Source organism: Phaseolus vulgaris, chromosome 6 (genome assembly GCF_051622355.1).
Source record: "Phaseolus vulgaris cultivar YP4 chromosome 6, ASM5162235v1, whole genome shotgun sequence".
NCBI classification, from domain to species: Eukaryota; Viridiplantae; Streptophyta; class Magnoliopsida; order Fabales; family Fabaceae; genus Phaseolus; species Phaseolus vulgaris.
Genome location: NC_143503.1, coordinates 30,214,756 through 30,226,735, shown reverse-complemented (window position 1 = coordinate 30,226,735; position 11,980 = coordinate 30,214,756). Strand labels below are relative to the sequence as shown.

General features: G+C 25.3%; 1 protein-coding gene across 1 annotated transcript; it reads left to right on the top strand.

Annotated features, from left to right (window-relative positions):
* The first annotated feature begins 7,631 nt into the window (after positions 1-7,631).
* Positions 7,632-10,064, top strand: LOC150027347 (peroxidase 15-like). The gene is made up of 4 exons (XM_090303148.1): positions 7,632-8,141; positions 8,381-8,572; positions 9,039-9,204; positions 9,301-10,064. Exons 1-4 carry the CDS (start codon positions 7,920-7,922, stop codon positions 9,780-9,782), a joined length of 1,062 nt encoding a protein of 353 aa, XP_090159274.1. The 5' UTR covers positions 7,632-7,919; the 3' UTR covers positions 9,783-10,064.
* The last annotated feature ends 1,916 nt before the right edge of the window (positions 10,065-11,980 follow it).

The window sequence follows — 11,980 nt, the reverse complement described above, 5'->3', positions numbered from 1 at the left end:
TTGTCAAAAAAACATGTTTCAAATTTCGTTGTTGAAGTAACCTATTATTGGTATAGAGTATTGAACTGGAGAAGGTAACACGGTTCACGGGTCAATGCCCAAATCTTTATGTCATATTCTATCCATGTCTGTCTAAAGATACGCATATATACTTTAATACTGTATGTAATAATATATCAGGCTTTTAAGACTCTAAATACTATGTAAATATTTTTCTTTATAAATGATTATCCAAAAATGTTATAAGATTTCTTCTGGGGATTTTGGGTTTAAAAAGTATTTTTGTTTAAATTAAATTTGAGAAATTAAAAAGTAGAACGTCAACGTCAGATTGTGCACGTATATAATCTAAAAAAGTTGAGTTAGAAATTAGGAAGCAATCACTAAAAGTCTATATCATAGATTAGATCCTAACGGAAAAGTTTGAAAAATTGTGATAAATGATTAAATTTATGTTAGGATTATGTCATATGTTTAGATGCATGTGTGTGTGCCACAACCAAAGCACGTTCTCACGACACTATCTTCTTTGTTCGTGCAGAAGATAAGCAAGAAAACGAGCTAAAGCAGACAAACATGACTGACAAAAGTAGGTTTCATTTCTTCAACACTTGGATTCTTTTTCGTATTCCTCCAACGTAAGTTACTAAAATATATGTCTCCCTTTTTTCATAATCTTGTCGGTTTAATATTACATATTAATATCTGGGCTTAGTGTGTATATATTTGTTTGAATGCTGCTAAAAAAAATAGAAAAGAAAATATCAGAGAAAATAAATTATTGAAGCTCGGAATGAAACTGAGACAATATAACTCAAAAAAAACCGCGAAAAAAATAATAATTTTAAGACCACAAAAAAATCGATTGACCAAACCATTTTAACAACTTTATCATTAAGCATGAGCTTCTTAGTTGGTCTCGTCATTTATGTCTTACACGCTATCTTGCTGTATTCATTGTCCTTGTCCTTCACTAGCCTTCCCCATAGTCAATAAAATCATTAAATTAATGAGGATAAACTTTAATGGCATCATTGAAAAATTCAAAAATAGTTATAGGTTTATTTTCATGTTGTCAACATGAAATAATTTATAGATATAATTTTTAAATCACTTATTACAAAATTTAACATATTGTTCATTCGATAAACTGGTATATTGAAATTAAATCTAAATATCATACTGTAAATTATAAAAATGAATAATAGTTTTACATACTTTATATCATTTTAATTCCAACAAATATAATAATAATAATAATAATTGTTCTTGCAAAAAGGTCAGAAAATCTCTTCAAGCAGAATGTATTGACTGAGTTTTCGGGTTGAACTCTCATATTAGGCTCTTTAGGTTAGACTTTCGGATTGAACCTAAGTTTGGCAAGCTTCCTAAGTTGGGCTAGATTAACTGCAACTTCCAGCTTCTTCTCTCGGTCTCCTCTCACTATTGGTTGTGTGTAACTACAAGGCGCTTATGCCAAAGTCGGGATTAGTTTTAAGTAATTATCCGATAAAAATCACCCTACTTACTTCTTAGACTGACGTCCTATTTATAATGTTTTCTTATTAAGCTCATAACCTACTTGAACTTTATCATGTTTAACCTTACTACAATAACAATATTTATTATATATACATTACATTTAATTTATATATATATATATATATATATATATATTTTTATGCCGGTTAGACCTCTCAGCCTAACAATACAATAATAATAATAATAATAATAATAATAATAATAATAATAATAATAATAATAATAATAATAATAATAATAATAATAATAATAATAATAATAATAATACAGTTAAAGTGAAATAAATAAAAGTTAACTTACTAATTCCTTTCTGAACTATTTAAAACTTTTAAATAAGATTTTGAGGTGAAAAATAATCAAGTGTTGCTGATATGACTATTTTATATGTTTAGAACTTTTAAAACCATCATAAATTATCATGGTACAGTGATTTCAAGGCTCCATAATTTTTTAGTGGCCTAAAGCAATAACTAATTAATTAATTTCTAATTTAGATGTTTTTGGATAGAGATAGTAAAAAGATGTTATACGAATTATATGCAGAAAAAAAATTTGTTTGCCATTAATAATTATGAGTTATATGTAGATAAAGACTTTATTGGTTATTGATAATTTTGGAGTTATACAAATACATAATGTTTTTTATACTGTTGGAATATTTCAAAAATATTTTATATTATTTTATAAAAAATAATTAATTTGAAGATTTAGTCTCGAATTTCTAAGATGCAGGGATAATTGAATAATTTAATTTTAAATCAAAGGTTCTAAATCGTGCCCTTGTCATCTCAAGCACAGGATTTTGTGTGTTATAATGCATTTGTCTTCTTCCTCAAAAACCAAACAAATTAAAGAGTCATAAGAAGAAAGTCCTAGGTTGCTTTGAGAATTTAGGAATTGTGTGGATTGTATTTTTAGGTGAAATTTAGAAATATAGAAATATGAGTGTATTTAAGAATGAAAGAGTTGATTATATAGAGGTCTTTGTGGTGTTATAAAGAAAATTTTGCAGAATTTTGATGCATGAAATCATTGGTATGTATAAAATATGTTAATGAGTAGTATTTTAGTTTTAGTGGTTTTGAATAGTTATTTTCTTGTTTTAGGGAGGAAAGTTGTGTGTTTTTGTAGGTTAGGGGTAAGCAATATGTCTCCAGAGTAAACATTTGCTTTAGAAAGAGATGTTCATTCTTTAACTAAAGAGGACTTTAGGAGAAATAGAGGCTAAAGCTTAGACAATTTGTCGGTGGAATTGCTAGAGGAAAGAGATAAATGATAAAAGGGTATTTATGAGTATGTGATGAAATGGAGATAAATGTAAATGAGTTTCTTAGAAGTTTTCTCAATTTAGTGTTTATTTTTTATTTTTATTTTTTTATCAAAAAAATTAAATTAATTAAAAGAGGATATTGTAGAGGTATTCCAACCCTTAAATCTAGTGTTTGTTTATGTTTTGGATATTTGATGTGTATATTCACTTCGACTTATATCATGAGTTTCATTGGTTAACGGAATAATATCTTTAGAACATAACAAATTGTTTTTGTTGGATGCTTAAGTTAGGTATCACTGACTTTATAGCAAGATATTTTGACTGATATGTCTCTCCTACCAATTTAATTATTCTAATAATAACCATTAATCCAAAATAATCCAAAAGCTAGTTTGGCCCAACTTAATAAAGTGTGTAATTTTTATTTTTTATTTTATACAGAGTTAGACGAATCTTTAAATAATCTATATTTTTTTATTATTTTTTCCTTATTTTTCATTAACATAATACACATGTCATGATTATAATTGGAAAACAAAGTTTTCACTTTTTTTTTATATATTTAAACCATGGTTTGATACTCGAAATTATATTTTATTATTTTATATTCAAATACTTAGAAAGCAGTGATGATTTTGTCTCATGGTTTATTTATTCATAAAATTAACTTTCCAAGGACGCTGCAAACCATGAATTGGAATATAAACAGCGTCATTCAAATTTATGCCCCATTATTGTTATATTTTTTCGAAACTATAAAAACCATATTAGACATTTATAAAATTCAATTTAGAATTTACGAAATTATATAATCTTTAATAAAATAAAAATATTAAGAAGTGTATTGCTGATATTTTTCTTTGAAGTGAATAAAAAAATATGCACTTGGTGGTGGATTGTTTGAGCCTCTTTTCTAGATAAATAATAATTATAAACTCATGTAAATTTCCCCCAATTTTATTTTTTTATCTTCAATCAATTATCCCGTTCGTACCCTTTTAGTTTATAAAAAATAAATTTCTTTGATAGGGTTATATTCAATCAATATTTGCATATTTTATCTTTTATTTCTTATAATTAGTTATCAAAATTCTAATCTACTTGAAGAGTTAATTAAACATATTAAATATTGTGAGCTATGTAGCACTGATACAGTTACGGATACTGATACGACACGGACATGGACACAGAGATACGTAAAATCTTTAAAATGTAGGACACGGGGACACAAATCTATATATTATGAATTATATAAGTTGACAATAAATATTTATGTGTATAGGTATGTTCCAGATTATTTTTTGTCTGGTTCCCAAGAATTTATTTCTTATTTTTATAATCATAATGACAATTTATACAATAAAATTTGATTTTTTAAAAAATTAATGTATTTTTTCTTTTTAAAATTGTGTTAGAACGTACTAGAATTGTCACAAATTTAAAAAATACTTTTTGAATTGGACACTTCACGGATACGTGTCCTACAGGTATCATACAAGTGTCGGTGTTCGATACTATAACACCGACACGCCATTTAAGAGAAGTGTCCTAAATTCAAAGATCATGAGTATTGATCTTATATAGATTAATTATTTGATAAATTCAATAAGGAGTTCCATAATATAATGGAGAGAAAACTACCCACTAAGAAGGTGTTCATTTTTTTTCCCTTTTTAAAAGTCTATAGACAATGTTCCATCTCATATCCTTTAATAGGCAACAAGAAACAAACTCTCTTTTCCATTGTTTATTGACTTTAACAAGTAACGTATATTTAAGAAAATAAAATTAAAATAATTTATTAGAAAATTAATTATTAAAATATAATAATTTAAATATTGATTCTACGTGTACATACATTATTATTTAATTTATTATTATAATTGTGTTTTATTACCTCCAATCTTATTTTTATTGCTTCATTTTAGTATATAATATATTTTATTAAAAAAACATTAATTAACTTGAAATAATAATATGTACTAGAATACGACGTTATTAGATGTGATTAAATTAATTTTAACCACATAAGGTTAAATTTTTTTAAAAGTTAAAAATTATAAAATTATTTTTAAATTAAATTTTATATTATGTAAAATATACATGTCAATTAAACGTTGACTATAATAATAGATTAACTTTTTAATAATGTAAAAATAAAAATATTATCGATAATAATTGAAAAAAATATTAAAAATAAATAAAGTTAGTGATAATTTAATTGATATTAATCTTATTTATTTTTAATATTTATATTTATTAAAGTTAGTGTCACTCAGATTAATATGTATTTTATTTATTTAAGTTAATATTGATTGAACTAATTTTGGTATAATATATTTTTAATATTTATTTAAGTTAATATTAGCGACATTAATTTTATTTATATACTAGGTGCAACAATAAATAAGAATAGTAAATTATTTTTAAGCTTATATTTTAAATGACAAATCTCTTCTATCACAATTTTTATTTTTCACATTTATCTCATTCATTTTTCTTATATATTTCATCTATACTCATTTCTTCCTACCCACCCGTCTCTATATTCATACTCATACTCTTTATCTATACTTATATCCTTCTACTCAATTTTTTTTATGTGTATTCTCTTGTTTGTGTTTTATTTTTATTGAAGATGAATTATATATATATATATATTTAAATGACGACACAAATTAAATTAATATTAAAAATAATTTTATTTAATGTTATTTAGTTAACATTAAATTATAATTTTTTTAAAGTAAAAACATATTAGTGTCGTTTTAATTAAAAATTAATTTAAACTTTAATAATAAATTAAAACTATTTAAAATCAGCCTTAAAAAATTAAAAATTAAAATTAGCATCCATATTTTTAAAATCCACTACACATGCGACATAAATCATGTTATTGATTATTTAAAGTCACTAAAAAAAATCATGAAATAGAAACCAATTTTTAAAAACCAAAATAATTAGTTGCAATAGTAATTAAATTAGAGACCATTTTAGAAACTAAAAAAAAATTGATTTCTAAATTAGTTTCTATTATTGTTAAATAGTTTCTAAATTGGTATCTTATTAGCAACCAGTTTTAACTACCAATTATTTAGTTTCTAAAGGTCTCTAAAACCTTGGTTGTTAATTAGATACTAATTTAGAAACTATTTAATAATAATAGAAACTAATTTAGAAACCAATTTTTTTTTAGTTTATAAAGTGGTCTCTAATTTAGTTACTATTACAACTAATTATTTTAATTTCTAAAAATTGGTTTTTATTTCATGATTTTCTTGCAGTGAGTTTACTTTTACTTGTTCTTTAAATTTTATTATAATATTTGAATACGACTTTTTTTTTATCTATTTTAAATTAATAATCATTTAAACTTTCTATCTAATCATAAAAATTACTAGCATTTCTTAATTCAATATTATAAGTTTTTAACTATGTTATTATATTATTTTACTAAAAAATGTTTTATTTAGTACAAATGTTATAATATAACAAAATGAAATTATTTGTTAATATTTCTAAGTTTTTATAATTAATTTAAAGATTTAAAAGGTAATTATTTTAAAATGGTAAGGATAATATTTTGGTATCATCACATAGCACAAATGTATATATTTTTTTTCCTTTTAAACTATAAAGTAAATATAAATTAACAATTTTAAACTCAACTAAAATTAAATATTTTTTAATACTAGTATAATAGTTTTATAAAATAAAAATATCAAATAATTTTATTTCTCAAACATTATAGTTTTTATATTTATTTGATAAATTTATAAAAAAAATATTTTACTTTCTTATTTTTTTTCCCAGTCAAATCTAAAATGTACACTTGTTAAATTCACTTAGTTTCATAAAAAGACATTTGAATTTGTGTTTCTTTCTAGGTAGGCATGAATTGGGAGAAAGGAAAATGGAGAGGATACTTCTTGTGTTTGTTTCAATGGTTTTGAGAGTGATGGACTCGATGAGGAAGAGGGTGAAAATGTTTTTTCAATTTTCACACAAATAAATATATTTGTGTTGATTTCAAGTAAGATTATTATATTTTATCCAAATATCTTTGTGCATATATTTTATCATAATATACAATATACAAATACATAAATTTATTGAACAATTTCAAAAATATTTAATTATACTATTATTAATAACAATATACATTTATAAATAATGAAAATAATAAAATAAAATTATAATATCAACAACACATAGTTATATAAAATAACAAATATATATTAATAAATATTATTTTTATAATTTTTAATATATTTAATAAAATTATTTTAATTTAACATAAAAATATTTTCTATTATATTTTTTATTTTTTATTAAAAAATAAAGTAATTATGGATATTATATATTAGAAAATTTCAATTAATTCAAACATACACAAAAATAATATTATAATTTATTATTCAAATATTTTTTAATAACAAGGATAAATTTGTAAACTTATATTTTTAAAATAATTTCTAAATTTTCTCTCATCTATCACATCATTCTCAAATTTTAATAAACCATCATCATAAATTCACTCTCATCCCTCAATCCAACCAACCTCATAAATTCACTCTTTCTCCACCTCACAAATTTCCTCTTCAATCTTAAATCATCTTCCACATTATTAAAATCAATGTAGTACTTTGTTAATAAATTTAACTAAATTCTTTTATGTATAATAACAAAAACCTATCATCCAAGCATAAAAAGATTTGTTCACATTTTCAATAACTACTATAAAAGGATCTAATAAAATTTCTTATTGGATTAATCAGTAACATATATAAAAATTAAACTCTGTAAATCCAAGTTCATCTAATACCAAGGCTTAAAAAGCTCATATCATTTGGAGAAACAAATTGTAAGTTGAATCAAAATGAAACTTTCCTACATGCACATGCAATCTCCAGATCTTTCTCATCACTTTACACGTTTTCCTCTGAAGTGACATGATTGAAAATTATTTGAATGACTGAAGTACGAAATGCAGGGACATTGCATTGATTAAAAGGCCATGTATCACTATAAATAGCTGTTTTCTCATCCAAAGGGTCTCACATAGCCAACAGGTTCAATACTAATTAGCACAAATAATAGAGAAATGGGTCCCCTTCGTATGGAAGTAACACTTTTGTGTTGTGTGGTGGTTGTGCTTGGAGCTTTACCATTCTCTTCTGATGCACAACTAGACCCTTCCTTCTATAGGAACACATGTCCCTCTGTGCATTCTATTGTTCGTGAAGTCATCAGAAATGTTTCTAAATCAGACCCCAGAATGCTTGCTAGTCTCATCAGGCTCCACTTTCATGACTGCTTCGTTCAAGTATGTTTCATGTTTGGTCGTCAAGTTTCCTTAGTTTAATGTCATTGACAAATCTCTTTTGTTACATTCATCAGTTTAATGTCATGACTACTTTCAAGTATGTTCATTCACAATGAAACCCAAGATTAAAATTAGTTTTTTAAATCAAGATCTCATTCAAATTTTATAGCTTAAAGAGCATGGTATCATAATTTAGTCTTAACAAAATAAGTTTATTATGATTTTCCTGATGCATGCAGGGGTGTGACGCATCAATTTTGTTGAACAACACAGACACGATAGTGAGCGAGCAAGAAGCTTTGCCAAATATCAACTCAATAAGAGGTTTGGATGTTGTGAACCAGATCAAGACTGCAGTGGAAAATGCTTGTCCTGGTGTAGTTTCTTGTGCTGATATTCTTACCCTTGCAGCTGAAATATCTTCTGTTCTGGTATGTCCCGCTTCTATGTTTTCTATTGATTTCTTCTAATATGTTGAATACCATCACTTTCCCCTTTATATAAAGTAATAGATGGAGTTAACACAAACCTTATAACTTTAGACATTCTCCATGTGTTAGTGGGTTTTCTATGTGCATATTATGAAACCTTAATAGTTTACCAATTTTTTTCTTAGTTTTTTGAATGTGTCGACTTTTTAATGTTTAACTGACATAAGTAAGGAGGTTCTGCTTCTTGAGAATGACTTCTGCATAATTGTTCATATATTTTAAGTGGTGGTCTCCTTTAACTAAGGCTCACTAACAATTTAAGGAGAGAAAACAGAGAAGAAAATGAAGATTGGTAAGCAAATTAGCTAAGACAAATCATTAGCAAAGTGTTAACCAAAGTCTAAGTTGATAAGTATATGACTTTTGCTTTTACTTTATCCCTTATGAAATTTACAACCTTCCACAGGCTCAGGGTCCAGACTGGAAAGTTCCATTGGGGAGAAAGGATAGTTTAACAGCAAACAGAACACTTGCTAATCAAAATCTTCCAGCTCCATTCTTCAACCTTACTCTACTTAAAGCTGCCTTTGCTGTTCAAGGCCTCAACACTACTGATTTAGTGGCACTCTCAGGTATGTGTGTGTGTATATATATATATTTCACAATTCAGAAAATTCATATGACTAGTTATAATAAATGATAGAACATTTTGACCCTTCATTTTTCAGGTGCTCATACATTTGGCCGAGCTCAGTGCAGTACATTTGTTAACAGATTATACAATTTCAGCAACACTGGCAACCCTGATCCAACACTTAACACAACTTATTTACAAACACTTCGTGCAGTATGCCCCAATGGTGGAGGGGGCACTAACCTCACCAACTTCGACCCAACTACACCAGACAAATTTGACAAAAACTACTACTCCAATCTTCAGGTTCACAAGGGCTTGCTTCAGAGTGATCAAGAGCTGTTTTCCACAATTGGTGCTGACACCATTGACATTGTTAATAGGTTCAGTAGCAACCAAACTCTTTTCTTTGAGAGTTTCAAGGCAGCAATGATAAAAATGGGCAACATTGGAGTGCTAACGGGATCTCAAGGAGAGATTAGAAAACAATGTAATTTTGTTAATGGGAACTCTGCTGGATTGGCTACTTTGGCCACCAAAGAATCATCAGAAGATGGCTTAGTTAGCTCAATCTAAATAAATTACCAAAACCAAAACTATAGTTTGAAAATGCAGAGATATTAAAAGTTACTTAATAAAGAGTTCAATAATCACATACAGGACTTGTGCCTGCGGTGGATCATGGTCACCTGTCACTGTATTTTCATGATGTTGTTTCCTATGTTATGAGAATTCTGGTGATGTCGAGGTGATAAACATGTGAGGGTATTTCATACTTTTGTACCCTTCTGTGTATTATCATCTATTTGCTTATAGTCTTCATGATTAATGAAGCAGGGTTAAAATTTCTATTTTAAATCTAATATTTTTGCAGACAGATTTTGGAAACAAATATATGCTCTAAAAAGAGTACATTCAGATAAGTTTTAAGGGTATGCCTTGTACCTATTTTAATTGTTTTCACATAACATACAAAAAGTTATATTGGCATAAATTTGTTGAATTGTTTGGTATAAGATCAACTCAATGGTGGCCGATCTTAAAAGAACTATTCAAAATGGATCAAATTTTAAATCTAATTTTGAAAATTGATTCACTATGATCCAAACCAATCTTACTTACTTAACTTTATTCATAAAAATATCATAGAAAATTATAAAATTACTCAAACAAATAAATTTCTTGAAAACTTAATGTTTTGAAATTTGTAGTTTCAGATATGTGAACATATTCTATTGATAATCCTTTCGTTTATACATTGGTCGAAATAAATCTAAGAACATATACATTATTAATTAAAATATGTTGAGATGTTGATAGGTTTTTATAAAAAATATTTGGGCCTGATCCAATAAAATTTTATATCCCTTGGGTTAGTCCTAAGGCTGCTTCATCCTGCACCCATAGATTCTTGCGCACTCTCACAAATTTTGTAAAAAAGTTTGAAGTATTTTCATATTGTTGTATTTTTAGAATTACATAATCAGAATAATTGATATCTCACGTTTTAGTTATTAATTCAGAAACTAGTTTATAAATTTTAACTTATCAATTTAAATATAAATAATTTTTTTTAAAATAATATCTACTTTAGTTAATATAATAATTAATTAATTTTTATCTATAAAATTAATTTTTATTTAATAATTTTTTTTAGTAGTCTTCTTTCGTTATATTTGTTCTGATATACGTAGCTCAATGTAAATGATAATTTTAATTAACCTTTAAATCTACCTATAATAATGAAAAAAATAAAATTGTGAGCGTTTAAGCGAATCATTCTTAAATAAGTTAGCGTCTCTCTCTAAAACTTATTTTCATACACTTAGATAAAGTTGCATACTTTAAGACCGTAAAACTTTTTTTTTTCTCTGAGGAATCTTCCTCCATAATTATGAGTAACTAAGTTCTATTTTTCTTGAAATGTATATTAAATATACTCTCATGTGGCTGCTATATTATTATTTATTTAATTAATAGTTATTTATTATTTTTCTTCAATATGCAATGTCTGTTCTGTTCTAATTGAAAAAAAAATAGTAAATGATGATGTTACAATTTTAATTACAATTGAAAAAAAAATTGAAGTTAGAAACTTGAAAATGCTTGCATAAATTGAAAAGTTATTTTCAGCAGTGATTTTATTTTAGAAAGTTTACTGAAGTTAAATCAGAACGATGTCATTCATCCCTTTATATCTATTTTATATATAAATTTGGTTATTTTGTTCGTCAGTACAAGTTTCTAATACAATATTATTTACAATATTTTATTAATAGCAGGACCTATTCTTATCAAGATTTCCAAACATACATCTATATATTAATTATCAATGTAAAATCTTTAATACATATCTTTCCAATTAAGAAATAAATATCTTCAAGGTGCAGGAATAGTAAAAGAATCTGCATTTTAATAAATATTTTTAATTGATATTTATCGATAATAAATAATGAGTATTTTAATTATCACTGATAAGATGGGTACAAGCATTATGATATTTAATTCGTTTAAAATTTAATTTTATATATTTTTATTTTTATTTAAAATTATGAAATTGAAATTATTTAAAAAATATTTTGTTTTTAAACTTATACTTCAACTCATTTAAATTCATTTTTTTTAGAAGGAATATAAAAGAATTTGCTGATATTTTGTTATGAATACTTAACGAATAATGAAATAGATAATGAGATTTGTCGTACCTAAATTATTATTATTTTTTGACAGTAACATAAAAAAAGTAAGATCTAATCTCCAGTGTGATTCTAGAA